This window comes from Rousettus aegyptiacus, unplaced genomic scaffold (genome assembly GCF_014176215.1).
Source record: "Rousettus aegyptiacus isolate mRouAeg1 unplaced genomic scaffold, mRouAeg1.p scaffold_m13_p_2, whole genome shotgun sequence".
Lineage (NCBI taxonomy): Eukaryota > Metazoa > Chordata > Mammalia > Chiroptera > Pteropodidae > Rousettus > Rousettus aegyptiacus.
Genome location: NW_023416295.1, coordinates 16990146 through 17009103, shown reverse-complemented (window position 1 = coordinate 17009103; position 18958 = coordinate 16990146). Strand labels below are relative to the sequence as shown.

The 18958-nt window shown below is 34.4% G+C and overlaps 1 protein-coding gene across 1 annotated transcript in view; it reads right to left on the bottom strand.

Annotated features, from left to right (window-relative positions):
- Window positions 1-17900, bottom strand: part of ABCA12 (ATP binding cassette subfamily A member 12) — a 156119-nt gene extending 138219 nt beyond the window's left edge. Inside the window, exons 1-2 of the mRNA XM_016150022.2 lie at window positions 17832-17900; window positions 2051-2144 (exon numbers count right to left, since the gene is read on the bottom strand). Coding sequence (XP_016005508.2) covers window positions 2051-2144; window positions 17832-17900 — 163 coding nt within the window. The remainder of the gene's footprint in view (window positions 1-2050; window positions 2145-17831) is intronic.
- Between the last annotated feature and the right edge of the window lie 1058 nt (window positions 17901-18958).

The following is an 18958-nucleotide window of genomic DNA, read 5'->3' as shown; positions in this document are numbered from 1 at the left end:
ACATAATTTATATTTGGCTCTTTGTATAAAAGAGTAAGATACAATATAAATCTCATGGACAAAGAATCAGTAAAGGTAGTTTCTAAAACCTTTGTGTCCTATCCCACATGATTGAATTTTGGCAAATTGCAGTCCTTGTGGGTTCCAGTGTTCTTATCTGTAAAGTAAGGGAGTCCCTTCCAGTTCTAGTAACAAATAATAAACTATATTTTGAGCCTTATAAGATCTAGGAGACTGGAAAAAATACTTTTAACATTTGAACTTTCCAATAATTTTGTTTTCTCCTACCCACAAACACAAAAAATCACCATAGCTAATTATCATTAGCATATAATAATAGGTCCATAGTAAAAACTGGTTATTAATCTTCCTTTGGATATTGTGTTTTTGTGAAGCCTGTTAGATTAGGTCTATGATGCATTTGTCACATGGTTCTTCCAATTTTTTTCTTCATAATTTAGTAAAATTATAAGAGCTTTTTATATTTTTCTCTATGAATCTCTAAGTCTCCTCACGTAGCACTAATTAGATTAAGACTACTCACACACCTTATATTTCTCTCTTGGAAGTTTATAAGAGGAATTTTATATAACTGAAAAGTCCTTAAAAAGAAGAAATTGGTAGAAATAAGTTGTGAAAAGGAGCCAAAAACTCCTTCTAAAACTATCATTAGCAAATTGATCATTAGCATGTTAAGCCAGAATAGTTCAAAGAGTATGTGTTCTTATGTGATGAATGTCTTTATTTCTGAAGTCCATGCTACTTAAGATATGCAAGAATACACTAATTCCAACAATATACAATGAAATTAATCTGCTATAAAGAACTAAAATACTCACAGTACAAAGAAAACAAAATTATGCTGTTTTTATAAACAACCTAATAAAATCTCATCAACAATTCCACATAATAATGTGCAAAAGTTCCTTAGGAATGATAAGGTGTTATTCAAATGTAAGGAATTATTCATTCTAGCACCAGGATTGTAAATGCTTTACATTAATTGAATTGATATTTTCTTTTGAATTATCCTTTGTATATGATTCAATCCACCATGGCTCTCATTTTATTTCTTAATACTGGGTGATTGAAAAGCACTGTTCTTTTTTAAGTGTCACCAACTCATTATTCTGTTTACAATTAATTCAGCATAGTATTTTTTATATAGCGAATTGCCATAATTTAGCTGAAATACAATCCGATTGACAAAAATTTGGTTAACCAGAATCTTTATAAGATGGCTGCTTTGTGAAATGTGAAATAACTGACATGACTTTTCCTTAAGAAAAATTATTTACTTAAGTAAAATACATAATAAGTATTTATTAAAATAATAAGTATTTCTACTGAGAATACTGGGTCCAAAGTATAAGAACAAAAATAAAAACAACATTGGTCAAATCGTTGAGGTTAAAAAGCTAATCTGTCTCAGCCCTGAGGCCTTGTCTAAGTCTTTTCTGTATTTTCATTCTGGATGCAAAAGAAAATAGCTACTGAGTTGGACATTACACCCTATTTACAACTTGGCAATGCTAAACGTAGCTGAAACAATACTAATTGGAAAACAACCCTCTTTTAAACTAAATGATATATTTGTACCACTCTAACATCAGCCCTGAAGAGAGATAAGAAATTTTTATAATAGTACTCCAGATTTCATTCATTCAGTTGATCAAATACCCATCTATGGTTTCTGCTACAACACAAAAGTAAAGGATGATCTAGCTGAGATTGCTCCTTCTTTGTGTTGTCCATACCATAGTGAGATTTATGAGATGAATAATAATTGAGTCAAAATTTAATAGGTAAGATTTAAAACATATTCTGGCTTCTACATGCTCAGATTTTTCTAGATAAATATTATAGGCTCATCTTTCTAACTAATACAAAAAAACTGGGGGAAAAAAACTATGCTAAGTATTATGCAAATATTTTCAAGTGGCAACACTATTCAAAAAATAAATTTCAGGATGAAACACTAAAGTGGTATCAAAATAAATTTTAACTAGAATCCAAAAGGTAGAGAAATAAACAAATCTAATATACTTACAAGTTGGTTTTGCTTTTGGAGGAAATTTGGTTCGGGTAATAGCCAAAATGATGAAAATAATGACTGGCCATAAAATCAAGACAAGTGTCCAAAGCTGAAAAATAATGATGGGAAAATATGTTAATTATATTGTTGAAGAACAGCAACAAAAATCCTGACAAGAAGTACATCATACTGTAAAATTCCAACAAAACAGCTATTTGCCTCTAAATTTCATTAATAAGAAAAGAATGAGAGGTTTTAAAAATTTAAAGAGACCTAGAAATAAATACAAGAATGATTTGTTCAGACTTAAAACCCTAAAATGATCTGAAGACCCCTTTCCAGTCACTTCTCATAACTTTCCCAAAAGCAATGATCTTAAAATTCAAATCTGGTGAGTAAGTTCTTTTCTTAAAATCTTTTAGTTTCCCAGTTGTTTTTCAATAAGGCTTAGCATTCTAAATAGAGCATATAAAACCCGATATAATTTCAACCTAGTCCTATCTTACCACTTCCAATGTTAGCATTCTATGCTCAGCCTTGAAGATTAGTGTATGACATTAGATACTGGTTCAATAAACATTATTGAACAAATGAATAATTCAATCAATGAATAAATGAGAATTTAAAGTTATACATAAACCTCCTCTCCCTCTTACCAGGATAAATAGTATCTTATGTCTGCTTCTAAAATACTCTTATTATCAATATTTTTTGTTCATTAAATGAATTGGTAATTTTTTTATAGCAGGAACAGTGTCTTATCATCACTGAATTTTCACTGATACAAAATAGATGCTCAAAAAAATGTATATGGCATGAAATACAGTCTAAAAAAATACAAAAGAGTAATGAAATCCAGAGCTGATTCTTCAAAAAGATAAACAGAATTGATAAACCTTTCTAGACTCATCAAGAAAAAAGAGAACCCAAATAAACTAAATCAGAAATAAAAATGGAGAAGTGATAACTAACTCCACACAAACACAAAGGATTATAAGAAAATACTAGAAGCAATCATATGCCAATGAACTGGATGATCTGGAAGAAATGGATATATATCTAGAAACATACAATCTCCTAAGACTGAGTCAAGAAGAAACAGAAAATCTGAAGTTACCAATGACCACTAATGAAATTACTCAAAAAACTCACAAAAACAAAAATCCTGGACAGGATGGCTTCACAGGTGAATTTTACCAAATGTTCAAAGAATTAACACTTATCCTTCTCAAACTATTCCAAAAAATTCAAGAGGTGAGAAAACTTCCAAATTCATTTTATGAGGCCACCATTACACTGATTCCAAAACTAGACAAATTATAGGCCTATATCTCAGTGAACATAGATTCAAAAATTCTCAACAAAATGTTAGCAAATCCAATTCAGCAGTACATTAAAAAGATCACACATCATGATCGAGTTGGATTTAGTACTGGGAAGGAAGACTGGTTCAAATCAATTAATGTCATATACCACATTAACAAATTGACAGATAAAATCATACGATCATATCAATAAATTGAGAAAAAGCGTCTGACAAAATCCAGCATTCATTTATGATAAAAACTCTAAGCAAAGTGGGAATAGAGGGAACATACCTTAACGTAACAAAGGCCATATATGACAAACCTACAGCTAACATCATACTCAATGTGGAAAAACTAAAAGCATTTTCCTTAAGATCAGGAACAAGACAAACTTGTCCACTTTTGCCACTTTTATTCAACATAGTGTTGGAAGTCCTAGCTATAGCAATTAGACAAGAAAGAAAAATAAAAGGTATGCGAATTGGAAAAGAAGTAAAACTGTCATTATTTGCAGGTGACATGATCTATATAGAGAGAACGCTGAAGATTGCACCAAAAAAAAAAAAAAAAAAAAAAAAAACTGTTAGAACTGATAAATGAATTCAGTAAAGTAGCAGAATACAAAGTTGATATTCAGAAGTTGGTTGCATTTTTATACACCAATGATGAACTATTGGAAAGAGAAATTAAGAAAAGAATCCCATTTACAATTGCATCAAAATAAAATAAAATACCTAGGAATAAATTTAACCAAGGAAGTAAAAGACCTGTATTTGAAAAATAATAGGTCATTAAAAAGAGAAATTGAAGAAGACACAAATAAACAGAAGCATATACTGTGCTCATGGGTAGGAAGAATCAACATTGTTAAAAAGTCCATACTACAGAAAGCAATCTATTAAGTCAAGGCAATTCCTATCCAAATATGAATGGCATTTTTCAGAGAACTAGAACAAATAATCTAAAAAATTTATAGAACCATAAAAGATCCCAAATAGCCATGGCAATCTTGAGAAAGAACAAATTTGGAGGCATCCCATTACCTAATATCAAACTATATTACAAGGCTATCATGGTACCAGCATAAAAATGGATACATATGTCAATGAAACAGAATAGAGAATCCAAAAATAAATCCATACGTGTACACTCATTTAATATATGACAAAGGAGGCAAGAATATATAATGGCATTCAGAAAACTAGACAGATACATACAAAAAAAATGAAACTGGACCACCATCTTACACCATATACAAGAATAAACTCAAAATGGGTTAAAAACGTAAATGTAAGACCCAAAACTAAAAAACTTCTAGAAGAAAACATAGACAGTACACTCTCTGATATTGCTCTTAGTAATATTTTTTCTAATATATCTCCCTGGGCAAGAGAAACAAAAGAAAAGATGAATAAATGAAACTACATCAAACTAAAAGGTTTTCGTACAGCAAAGGAAGCCATTATCAACAAAACAAAAAGATGACCTATTGAATTGGGCAAGAGATTTGCCTATGATACAGCTAAGGAATCAATCATAGCTGAAAAGCTCCCAACTGGCCGTATAGCTTAATCTATAGAGTGCTTCTCAAGCAACAATGTGACTTGACCACCAATAAAGAACACATATTTTCAAATCCCATTAACATTGCAGATACCTCCTAGTGCTGTTTACACTTAATCATGACATGAAAATGACAGTAGTTATGGGTTCATGATATGTATTTATTTATTTAATGTTTAATAAAGAAACACATCTTACCATATAAATTTGCTTTTTAATGCCTTAACTGAATTTCAATATGATTGGTTTTACTTGTGACCTTATTTATTGTACTGATTTAAGAACATTATTCTCAGAAGAGTCATACGTTTCATCAGCCTGCCAATGACGTCCATAGCATAGAAGAAGATAAGAAGCCTTGATCTGATCCAATTCTCTTTTTTCTTCTCTGGGGTACAGAAGGTTAACATAATTTATCCAAGTCACATTACCAGTTGGGAAGCAGAGCAGGGAGGGGACAAAGATCTGAATGTCAAAACACTTGGGCTAGGATTTTTTTTTAAATTATCATACTGCTCTGAGGAATAAATAAGAAAGCAGTACAGAAAGTATATTAGAAAAATACAAGTACTATAGAAATATAAGATGTATTATTCCAGTCTAGCCTCTGATATATTCGAAAATTAGAGTCTGTTCTTCAAAGATCCTAGATATAAGGTATCATTTTTATTCTGTGACTCGTTTGAAATGCAGACTGTAAAGAATTAAGTTTAAAAAATGCAACGTTTGTGGTTTTATTAGTTTTATATTTGAGGCTATAGTTATTTTTTTTTTAAAAAAATAACTGAGTAGGTTTAGTGCTCCATAGCGACTTTTAGGAGCATCTATTCGTTTTTCTACAGTAACCTCATGAGAATTCGATGAGGGACTGAGATCAATTTTACCAACACAAATGTACATTCACATTCAAATAAGGGGCATACGGTGTGGGATATCTTTATGTGTTCTTTGGTTCATCTAATGTGATGGTTTTATGATGTTTTGGTAAATTTCGAAATTAATTTCAGACACGGTTTAAATCTAGACCAGAATGTTACCTGTATCAGAGTAGTTTAAGGCAATTTAGATTCTGTTATAGGTAAAAACCACAGCAAGCCATAAGCAATCTATTATCACGAGATTTCCCCTGGGGTTGTAGGTCAGAGTGGTTTGAAGAACATTTCTGCATACTGCATTTTAGAATGATAATAAATACAAAGCCATTCACATTGAGATCTCTGGGAGTGTTAAGGTTGACGAGTTAATCACAAAAGCAAGAAAAAAACAAAATTAAAATTTTCGTAGCAGCAGGATTGCTCTCAACACAACTCTAAATATTATCATAAATAACCTAGAAGCAAATGCAGTACCAAGAATCCATACAGTAAACTGATGAGTCATAGCTTATTTTTTTGTTTGTTTAGAGAAGGACTAATATATTGATCTGGCACATATAGATACTGGAGCTACTTGGACCTTTTGGAAAAGCTGTTTTTAAGAGTTTCATAATTTTGCTGATATTTCAATTATCCCACACTTGCCCCTCTACCTTATTTGCATTCCACCCTCCCTGCATTCTTGACATCTAAAGGAATAGGCACACTGAGTAGTTCATAAGTCTTTAGTGGGCCATAGGATTTGTCTTCTTTTATTTTTCCAGGGATTAATTTTTATTAAGATGTCCCATTCTGTTCTCTTTTTCTTCCTTTTCCCTTCCTGAAAAATTTAGTGCCCAAAAGTCATTAGGTGGTGCACAGTACGAGAAGTTCACTCTAGGACTGGGGGCACCACAGTGACACAGTGAGGGAGGCGAGTCCCTAGCAAGGTGAAGAGGACACCCACAGTTTAGCAGCCGGACATGGGTTGTCAGAGCCCAAGCAGGGTAAGAAAGGTGTCTGTGCAGCATGAGGAGCGGGCCATTGGTTTTGCACAGGAAGGCTGAACAAAAAGTAACTATATCTTGCCTTTAGAAGAGCTAGGTTTCTCACTATCTATCAGGGGAATTAAAAACATGGAAAAGGAGAAAACTGGAATGAACCCTTTAGTGTTGGGTTAGAATTAAGGATATGAGCATGAATTCTGAGTTTCCAAAATGTATAAAGAGACATGAAATATAGCTATAAATGTGTGTGTATAACTTACTTCCTTCTCTCTGGTTCCATAAGCTATTTCTGCCTCATTGCATACTACCTGTGTCCCAGTCCTGAAAATACACATTTTCCAAGAAACGCTAGCTTCTTTTAGGGGATAGATGAGAGCTAAATGTATTCATTGCTATTGTTGTTATTGAAGTGTCACTGTTTCCAAGCCAAGAGAGAACCATGGAATATATGTAGACACAGAGATAAATAACAAATGATGGATGATAGATATATGATAGCTAGCTAGAAAATGATAGATAGACCAACAGATAGATAGATATAAATAGATGGAGATAGTATCCCTTGTACTAGAGTAGTTCGTAGTTGGTTGAATTCAAAATGAATGATAGTAATTATTATTATAATTTTTAAATTGCAATAGGGATTCCTTTGCCTAACTTTAAAAATAAATAAAAGCGAAACCTCTAGGATGAAGATTCTTCTTTTCCCTTCATGGAATCATGGTTTTGGAGAGTCTTAAGAAAACTTAGGATTTAATATATATTACAGTAATCATTTATATAAGGTTTATATATTTATTATTACAATAAAGATTATTGAGCACCTACTGTGTACCAGGCACTGAGGATAGAGTAACATTTTCAGTCTTTTGAGAAAGGGAAACATCAAAAAAATTATAACCAAGTGTAATAGATAATGCTAAGACATAGGAAGTAAAGAGTATAGAAGGAAGATAAAGCAAGGGAAGCTGAGTCTAAAACCTAAAAGATGGACAGGGTAAGGCAGAAGAAAAGATATATATGGTGGATGGAATGTGAGAAAGAAGTGGGAGTCTTCTTAGCAGAGGAAACATATGGGTGAAAACCCACAGATGGGAAAGGGGGTGACATATTCTAGGCAAAGAATTAAGTCCAGAATGACTGGCGCATCAAGACTTAGGGAAAACATCTCTGCCATATCCAGCCTCTACTTTGAATGCTTCCAGCGACTAGAAGTTCACCAGTTCACTAATCTTCTTTATTACTGGACAATTCATATTGTCTGATTTTTTTTACTCATATAAAGGTGATATCTTCCTTCTTATGGACTAACACTCATTTCTCTTAGTTTGGCCTCCTCTTCTGCCTGAAAATTCTGTAAGTATTTGAAGTCCCTTTCCCTCCTGGGTACCAATACTGACTGGTTCCTTCCCTGTTAAATATGATTTCAAAATATCTTTCCCAGGATAAATTCTTGTTGTCTAGTGATCTTCTTATTATTAGTATCAGAATTCAATATAACACTCCAATTATCACCCCAAATGATAATAGCCAATATCCATTGACTGCTTAGAATGTGTAAGATGCTATGTTAAATACTTAACATGCATTATCTTATTTAATATAATCACTTTATTTCCTCTTGCGAGTGGGAAATTAGAATTTTAAAGAGAGTAAATGAGATTTCATTCTATCAGACACCAAGTGATAGAGATGGTCTTTGAACCCAGAGTGTCTTTGAAACCCTAATTTTAGTACTTGCACAGTTAGCCATTAAGCTATGTAGCCAAACCACTACAGAACAGATTACTAGCTCTCTTTGACCACAGTACTGTACTTTTATATTAGTTCAGACTATAAGAGCATTAAAAGTCATTTAAAGGTCATCCCGTAGCCTCACATTATAACTTTTATTACAAACTTGAAAATAAAACTTGCCTAACCTTCCATACATAAAGTATACTGTCTCTTCATTCCTCTTCTATTTTTACCTTCTATTTTTGTCCCATGAAGTCAAATATAACTATTACTTGATGGTGATAAGAGGATTCCAAGGTTCACATTCCGAGGTAAGAGCTTGGTACTTTAGATCTGGAATAAACCTTAGTTCCACCCCCAAAACAAGGAAACAAAAGTGGCATGGAGTTCTCAGTTAATTGGGTTTTCTGCTCTTTAACACTGCCACTCATCTAAAAATTGGAATCAAGAAATTTTTTTGAAATCTGTACTTGTAGAGATTACTACATTTTGGAGATTGGTAAACCTTCTATGATGTACATGAAAACAATACATTTTTGTTGGACTTTAAGCTAATTATGTCTCTATTGCTCTCATTGCTCTGAAATATCTTCATTTCATTAATTTACTAAACTAATGTGTATGTCTGCTATCTACCAAGTACCATAATCAACAGGTAGATTTAATTTTTTTTAAGTTAAAAAGTGTTAAGGGAGTAAATGATACAGATCTAGAAGAGGTAAAAAGGGCTTGAAACAGCTGGGCATGTAGTTGAATGAACTGTATAAGGCCTAGTATATCTTAATATAATTTAGAATTCTAAATTTGGGGATTAGAGTTTAATCCTAAATTGTGTTTGAATCAAAAATATTAATTTAATATATAGACTGACCTGCTCTAAAATTTTGAAGCTAAGTCTTCCTCTTTCTCTAGCTACTCTGAGGGGAAGTTGTATGAGCAAGTTGGGGGTTAGGAGGAAAGTATCAAACTTGATACAAAGTGTTAGAAGTTTATCAAGTTGTGAGAAAGTCTGTGATAGAAAAAAATAGTTCTATCATCAACTGAGCTAAAATGTGATCCACTAGATAATAAGTTACAACAGAAAATAAACAGCCAAAGTTAATTTTCCTTCTTCAGATCGTAAGTCTGGAATGAGATTCTATTTCTATAGACATTTGAAATCACTCTGTGATATGCCTATTTAGAACCCATCTTCTTAATGAAAGATAAACTCTTATCTTACACTAGCTAGTCTTTAAGCCTGCAGTCTCTTTGCTGCCCCAGAACTCTGTTTCCTGTCATTAACTAACATCTCATTAGGTGAACCTCCCTGCTGTTAACCATCTCCAGTGGAATGTATCTTCATTTTTCCATTATTTTTAGAGTTAAATTACAAACCCAGCAGGATAGCAACTGCATCTAATTGATTTTCACTATTACCTAACATTTCTGTTAGTGCTTAATGTATTTTTTCATACTCTTTTAGCATTTATTTTTGCAATTGAGAAAAATGATATAAATGGAGCCACTTCAAAATGGAGTCAGAGCCACCATTCCAGAGAAATGGCCTCATACACCTTGAACCTTTGAAATGTTTGACTTAAGCAAAATAATGTTTGGCTGGGGCAGAGCAACATTGTCTTCCAAATAACTGTTTGTAGAGCTAACAGGAAATTGAACATCCTGGCACAAGGACTAAAAATTAAAGACATTCTTTAGAATTGGTAAACAGTCATGTAGAGATAAAGAAAAACTTAGCTCTTAGCAGCAATAGAAATTCCTTCCTTTTATTCATGTAATTATTTCCCTTCCCTTTCTCATAAATACCCCTTGCCTTTACCCCATAATCAAAACACAATTTGGGTTTGGGCCTAAATCAGGGTTTCCAGAATCTTTGATCTCAAATAAATGCTCGTTGCCTCACACCGTGGCTTTTTATTTTTAGGTTAACAAATATGGTGTCAGAATCAGGACCTGAGGCAGACCTTACCACCATAGACTCGAGAGTTCGCTGGGACTGGTAAGGTATCCACACAAGCTGCTTCCATGGACCACACACTCTTCTCAATGGTGAGTGCTCTCAGGCTTCTGACCACTGTCCTTTTTGGTTGAGGTCAGTGACTTTCTTTGAGATAAGAAGGTTTTTTTTTTTTTTTCTCAGGGAAGCACTGCCCTGGGGACAATTGTTCCATTGCCAGCATGGCCACTGCCATAGGAGCTTGCTACCACATGAGGAATTTTCCTCAGATAGGGCTTCTTTCATGCTCCTAAGAAGTTGTCTGGGGGCTGAGCAGATCACAGGGATTTTTTTTTCCCCCTAGTGGGTGGGTATACATTTTTGTTACACACTCTTTTGTTTCTTTTCTTCGTTTCTGTTGTTTGTCATAAGAAAGTGATTTCAAAGGGAATAATACAAGCATAAAGCCTGTAAACCTGTGTCTGGGCTGGCCCCCACAAACTGACAATTTTTGTGGATCTCACCAGACCAGTGTCTATTTAAACAAACTTTACTGTGGGTCAAATGCACATGAAGTAAAAGCCATTGCTAACGGAATCTTGGAAACCAAAATGGCAAAATTAGTAGACATGAGTAGAGTATTTAAGAAACAGAAGGGCACTTGGCACTTCGAATTAAAGCACCTGTGATAAGAAGGTCATAGAATGGGTTAGATTGATATTAGGTCACCCACTGACCTCAAGAAAATTTTGGTGCAGCAAGATACTCTATAGAAGATTGCACAGTACTTAGCCCCATGGCACATCCCTCTTAGGTATTTGTGCTCCAAGAGACTCAAGGCTTAGCCGAAGCTGTTAATGTGCATATAATAAGAAACCAAATGAAGTTTCTCCCGTAGTCTTGAGAATTTCGCTTTCGATCTATGAGAATACCCTATTTGATTCGTATGAAGAAGCTTCCAAGAGACAAAATGGCTTCAGAGATAACCCTAACAGAATGCTAAAAAATCTTTGGCCATCTGAGCAGGCAGCCTTACCTTAGGCACTTCAAGGCAAGAATCTCCATTAAGACTTTGATTTATTTTAATTAATTAATTAATTTACTTTTTTACTGTCTGTCCTACCTGAAACCTGACAAAATATTTTAAAGAGTTTAAAAACACTCTGATCAGAAATTTGACAGAATCAAAAGTTGATATTCTAAGTCTGATAGAAAATATAGGCCTCCTCAGCTATTTCTCAGGCCCTTCCGTACATAATCAGGAAATCATCTGGAAGCCAGTATTCAAGAGTGAACAACTTTGTCTTTTAAATCTCTACAAAATTAGAAATGTAAACATAGTTTCCCAATGGCCTGGGACTATGCCAAGTTAATTCCATCAGTAGAACCTGAAACCAAAAATGGGGGGAAAGGGGGAGGGCGGATAGGACAGTTGTGATTTCTTTAAAAGCATAAGCAAGCTGAAAAGCCTTCCTTGATTTTTGAGTCTTTATTTTTCACAGACAGTTACTGTCTTACTCTAATGCTTTTACGTATGTGCTTCAATTCAAAAAGAAATCATGGAGAGTACCCTAGAATACAGCGTCCTAATAACTTTCAGATCACACCACTGAATTGGGGAAAAATTTACAGAACTCTAAGGAAAATGGGCTTCATAAAAAAGACAAAAATCGACAAGAATTAATTACATGGGGATTAAATTATGAAGATGATTATAATTTCTGTCTCTTTGCTTAAATATTGCTGATTTTTTTAATGTTTTGTTTCTCCAAATTTAAGAAAACATTTTCTTTTCTTAAACTACCCATAAATTAAAGCAATTTGGTAAATTATACCTTTGTGAGCATAATTTATATATTTATCTTTTTCTCCCTACCTGATCCTTCCAGAATTTGGAAACTCTTAATAAGCAAGTATTCCTATTTTCATGGTAGTATAGTTATTCACATAAATTCAACAAGAATCTGTTCTTGTAACAGGGTAAAACTGAAAACATTGGTTATATTACCAAGGCTTTGACTGAAAATGTCATATTTGAGAGAGACATGCATAAACAGATATGATGAGACAGCTTTAAAGAAATAAAATTGACTTATGGAAGCCAACAAAGCCTCCTGGGAAAAATCAGCCTGGTTCCTCACATATAGGGTTCCCAGCCTTATCAGATGAATAAGGAAGGTCACTTCCTGGCAGACACAAAAGGCTCAGGACATTTTGGGAACCTCAAGAAGAAAGGAATTAACCCACATCTAAAGGTACCACAAGTAAAGTCTGATGGCAAGTATTTGCCTTGGCCTTTTAGCCTCAAGGTGCTATTAAAAGTTCAATCTGGAGATTTCTTAAGAAAGATTCCAGCAAAGAAGATTTAAATGAGCCTATATGATCAATTGCTATACTTGATGCATTTATGTAGATGATCAGGCCAAGTTCATTAAAACTAGACTTAATTATAGTAAAATTAATTTGCTTGCAAAATATCTTGGGTAAAAATGAAGATAATTGTAGAAAGAAGAAAAAAATTATGTTTTAATGGAAACTATAATACACACTTATGGATATTACTTCTGTTAATTGTCTTTGAGGTTTTGTTTTCTACCTATAAACTGGATTAAATCCTGAATTCTTCTAGTCTCCTCAAATATTTGGCTACGAGTCTCCAAACTAGTGTTTCCAATTTTTCTCCCACTTTTGACTTGGAATCACTGTGCACTAAAGCTGCTATTTTCCTCAAAGCCCTGGAAACTAAATGTAAATGACCTTGATATGAACTTCGCCACAAATTCTCATGCTTCGACGATCTGCATGCTGATGTTGTGTAAGCCACTTGGAAAGTTTACCTGAACCATTGATGACATCATTAGAGACATTTCAAACTGCAAAAGATGCTTCGACGCTGACATCTAAAATTTTTCTTGACTGGCTGCCCCTTAGGCTCAGACACTGGTTTCTTACCATTAACCTTTGTTTATCTTTTGTTTCTATAGAAATGTCTCATTAAATACCGGATTGTTTACACCACAGGTCTACTCCTGGCAAAGTAGAGACAGAACTAGGTCAAATCTGGGCACAGAGCAGAGGGCTCAATACATTGCCCACTGGCACATCATGGTCCTTGACCTTGTTAGCCGGCTACCTTCAAGCATTGCCTCCTACTCAGTTCTCTTCTCTAAATTGGACTTACCATTTTGCTTATCACTATAGAAATTCTTGTTATAGAATTTTATCTGCTTTACATAGCTTAATGTTATCAAGACACACTTGGATAATGGCTGCTCAGCACTTTGAGATAATCACTAAGGCCTATGAGACTTCATATAAAAAAGAAAACCTCAAGGAACTGAAGATGTTTGCCCTAAAAAACATGATAGTAAGGCCTTCTTCTGTTCTGGTGCTCTTATTGCTTAAACGTGGCCTAAGTCTTGTAAGGAAACCACTTTACCTTCTATGTGGGACATGATATACTGGGAATGAGGCTTCCCAGTGATAGATCAATGAAGCTTTAAACAATTCATCAGTGTTGCTCTCCAACTGTTGATCAGAGATGCTTTCAAGGAAAAATCTCAATCGAAAGGGGGAAATAAGAAAAATAATGATGTGAGTGGAGCCATTTCAAAATAGAGTCAGAGTCACCATCCCCAAAATAGGCCTTGCACATCTTGCTCCTTGAACTTTTGGAAAGTTTGACTTGGGCCAAATAAACTTTGAATTGGGCCAAATAAACTTTGAACTGTTTGCAGAGCTAACAGGAAAGCACATCCCGATCAAAAACTGAAGATTAAAGACCTTCTTTAGAATCAATAAATAGCTATCTAGAGCACATGAATAATTTTGCTTACTAGCACCAGTAGAAATTTCTTCTATTCATGTAATTATTTTTCTGCTTTTCTCACAAAAACCCCTTGCCTTCACCCCAGAACACTATTTGGGTTTCTGCCTAAATCATTGCTTCTTGAATAGCTATTCTTTGAGCTCAAACATCGTTGCCTCTCAATTAGGCTTTTTATTTTTTAGATTAAAATGATGTAATTGAGAATTGATATTATCACTAATATTTTTTAAAAAGCAATGTCTAAGGCTTCCTTAGCAAATATGATCTCTTTGTTGGTGAGCTGAACTCTGAGCAAGAATCAGAGAAATATTAGGAAAGGAAAGTCAACTCAGGAGTAATAAGGAAACTCAACTCGGGAAGTAATAGAAAGAATAAATCTACTTTGGGGAAAATCTGTTCTGAGTCCTTAAATTCACTTTGTGACCTTAAACAAGTCCCTTGATCTCTCTGAAACCCTATAAAATTGAAACAGATAATCCAAAATAGTCAAGAATTCTGATACTTGATGTTGAGAGAGAGAGAGAGAGAGAGAGAGAGAGAGAGAGAGAGAGAGAGAGAGAGAGGAGAGAGAGAGAGTCTTATCTAAGAACAATTTTGAGGAAAGCCACCTATAAAATTAAAGATTCTGTCTTCCTTTTTTTTTTTTTTTTTTTTGCAGCCAAACTTGACATTTAATTTATCCCATTGTCATTCTATTTCTTAGACTGTATGGGTGCTGGAAATTCTTTTCTCACTTTCTATTGTAGTATAGATATTTTACAATATGTTTCCTCAGTAATCCCTCTCTCTAATATTTTCACTATAGCTTTATTTTTCTTATTTTATTATTTCTTATATTTAGTTTGTTTTTCCATTACTAGATTCCTAACTTTTTCCTTTGTAGATTTCTTTTCTCACTACCTCGCTCTGTGATAGATTTGACAAGAGACTGGAGGAGAATATCATCATGAGGATGCTAACATTTTTTTCTTTGACATTCAATAAGGCCTATACATTTTCAAAGTCATACACGATAATTTCTATTTTCCTGGGTGTAAACATATAAGGCACCATGTTTAGAAAACTTACAAAGATAGAGTAAAATACTTGCATTTAAAATGATCACTTGACCGATGGCAAAGTCCAGTTCCTACACAAAGACTATGTATTCTCCTAAAATATATATACGCCTTTTTTTCACATTCTCTGTCTTCTAATTTGTCTATATTTTCTCTGTTTGCAATTTTCTTTTATTTCATCTTCTTTTAGATCTTAAATCCTAACTGTCCAACCTTTCGATTTTCTTTTTTTTCCTCTAAGTAACACTGGTACATGGATATCCTAACCACCTGTGTCCTGAAGTCTTTCTTCCAATATCCAGATACAGGGCTAGCCCCAGGCAAAACTATGAAGAAAGATGCCTCTCTTTGTCCTCTTGCCCTTCTCTTAGAATTGTCTTTCTCTTTTTGCCACCACTATGTTCTAAAGGTCTCTTGTGTCCCTCTAGTTGGTCATAAAGGATTTAGGTAAGCTTTCTATTTTATCCCAAATTCTGGACTTTTTCTGATCTCTCTTCCTACAACAAAGACTTCTGTTTGTGGTCCCATTCTCTCAAGGTGCACTTAACTTCTGTATGATTTGATGTTTCAGAATGAACTAATAGCTTATGTATTATCTTGCCCTAGGCAAAAGTATAATTACCACGGTGTTTTTTTAGGGATTTGGTCTAAGTAGGAATAATATAAGATATAACAATATAAACATTTTAGCATGCCTAACTTAAATTCCCTCCAAATATGCCATGTCCAGCAGAAATTGACTAAAACTGAGAAAAACTCTAAAAGTAGAAAATTGATATGCCACTACTTTACAGATGAGGAAGAAACTTATATTAAAGTTTTAAAGGATAAAATTTCTCAATGAATAATTTTATTCACTTGAAGGTTTTTAAAATTTTTAGATAAAATGGAGTTGTAAGGAAAATATATAACCTGAGCATTCTGTTTATCAACAATAATTGATGTTTTCAGTTCCTCTATGCTTTTATTTTTAACTATTATGTTTTTAACTACTTAAAAACTTTGCTATATAAAAATTTCTCCTTCTCTCCCACAATCTCTTTTCCTGGATTTCTTTTCATCATTACATTGAGTACAATATGATATGCACATTGCCCTAAATCCCTCTGTAATCTACTTGCCAAGGGTTTCACCATTTTTAACGCAGTTTGAAATACATGTGCACATTTGGATCTAACTACCCTATGAGATGGACATGGCAGATTTCATGCCTATTTTAGAAGTGAGAAATGGTGATTTGCTACTCAAGTCTTGTAGCTGGTAAGGAGCAAAACCAAGAACCCAGCTCTTATCTTCTGACCATATCCATCTCCCAGACTCTCCCTGCTGAATTCCACACAAAGCCTACCATGGGATAAATATGGCAAGTTTTACTTTTGTGCTATTTTCAGTTTAAAAAATAATAAAATAAAAATGATGATAATTTAAAATTTTATGTTCAAACCCCACACCCACGCAATCACATAATGCCTTATGATTTAAAATCCTACCCACCAAATTCACAAAGGTAAGTGAACATTTACTTCTCCCTCTGAATATATATACACACCAGAACACTTATGAAAGTTGTCAGGCACTGTAAGCAAACCTAGAGTGAGATAAGGTGCACAGATAAAATGTCGGTTTCTATGACGCATGCTATTTGCATAATATTTAAATTATTTATTTAAGGCTGGGAATTATCACTCTAAAATAAAGTATATTGAGTGCCTTTTTGGATTCCTCTGGTTTTCAAACACTTTTTCATGTATGCAACAACTCACAGAAGCCAGTTCCTTTCTCAGTCTCCCAGGGTGAGGATCTAATAGCTGGCTTTGTAATTTAAAAGCAAATGTGAATGTAAAGGCACAGAAAAAGATGTAATAAGCAGAATAGACAGACTGTAGCAGTAAAATTAAGTTCTTGGATAACAGTCTGGAAACATGGCACATACACTGGTTCTTGTTTGGCATTTCTAGTAAATAATTTTTAGGTGCTGAAACTTCTTAGAAGATTTCTATACCAACAGCCTTCAAACTATTCTCTTTCCATGTCTTACTTTTCAACCAAGCTTTCTATTGCTTTTGGTTTTCAAGTACATTTCTCTCGCATTTATTGTACCTTCTATCTGGTTTTTTTCTTTCCTGCATCTCATTTTTAACTACATTCATCAAGGAAATTTCTGAAAGCACCTTGGCCAGAAACCTAAAACTCAACACGAGGTCCAAATTCGACCGGGAATAAGACACATCCTTTTCTGTGCTCAGGGCATATCCTGGTTTACTGTTTTAATTTACTGAAATCAAAAGGCTGCTTTAGGGGCAAGTTCAGACTTGTCCCATTAGCTAGAAGACAGATGCAAGGATGATTTCTAAATATCTTATTGCTTGCTCTAAAATTTGCCTGAAAACTGTTCTCTTTTTCCCTCTCATTAAGATCACACTGTAGGATTGCCCAGAGCACTGCCCGTGCCCAACTCCCCCGCACCCCCCACCACCACCACACACCCCTTATTTTTTTACTCACCGGCTGCCTTTTGACACCTAGCCAATTTTTCCAGACCAGGACCCGAAGCTGGTGAAACTGGGAAGCCATCCTTCAAACAGCACAAACAAGAGAATTTCTTTTTTCCTTCACCCCTCGGAAGAAGAATTGGTCTAACTTGCTGTGTGTCAACAGGTCAGAAAAGCCTTTTCACGGCATAGCTTTCGTGACAGCTGGGGTAAGAAACCCACAGATTTTCTCTTCCACAGATCTTTTCTTTTGCAAGGATTGGTTTAATTCTTGCTCAAGAAGCCCTTCTCAACCAACTCTTCCTCCCAAACAAGGACCCCAACCAGTATCTTCCAGTGGCTTTTGCTTATTTTAAAATAACATCTAGTTGCTGCTTGTTGAGCGAAGTCCAGACTCAAGAGAGAATGAATATCATTCAGATAATGCCCCACTGTAAAAAAAAAAAAAAAAAAAAAAAAAAAAAAAATCCAAACCTACACCTCCTACTCTCCATGAAATTAACTGCCTTTCCACACCTCCTAAAAGGTGTCACCTGAACTGAACACGTCATGAGGAATTAGGTGGGACCCTTGCCAGGCCAGTAGGACTTGTCCTACGTTCTCTTGCCTTCTTTACTACACAGTCCCTGCTCTAGCAGAGGCAGGGCACGAGGAGCATTTTATAGACTCTAACTCAGTGACTCTTATAATAGTTAAAGTGTCATTAAGATTTTTTTTTTTTAAGTCAGTAAGGCCAGAGCTCAGTTGAAAAACTTCAAACCTCAGCCTATATGGAGAAGCTCTCATGTTCATCCTAAAGTTGAGCTGAATGTTTTGATTTGACAGCTTGGTGGGTAGGGAGTGACTATGATGATGAGGCCTCACTTTCTATCACAATTTATTAGGTTAAGCAAAATGCAAAAGAAAATAATAATAAAATGTAGCTATAGGAGACGTAAACAACATACAATGGATTCCTCATTTTGGAGGGTACATTCACACATCTGTTATAAGAAAGCTATTTTGTTTCAGGCTTTTATGGTTAAAGGAAACATAGGCCAACCAAGTAATTTTAATTGTGATTCAAGGGTATGTTTAATGGAGAAGTCTGGCATAAAGGCTTCTAGAAGTAATGTTGCTTACACACCTTAATGACAACCC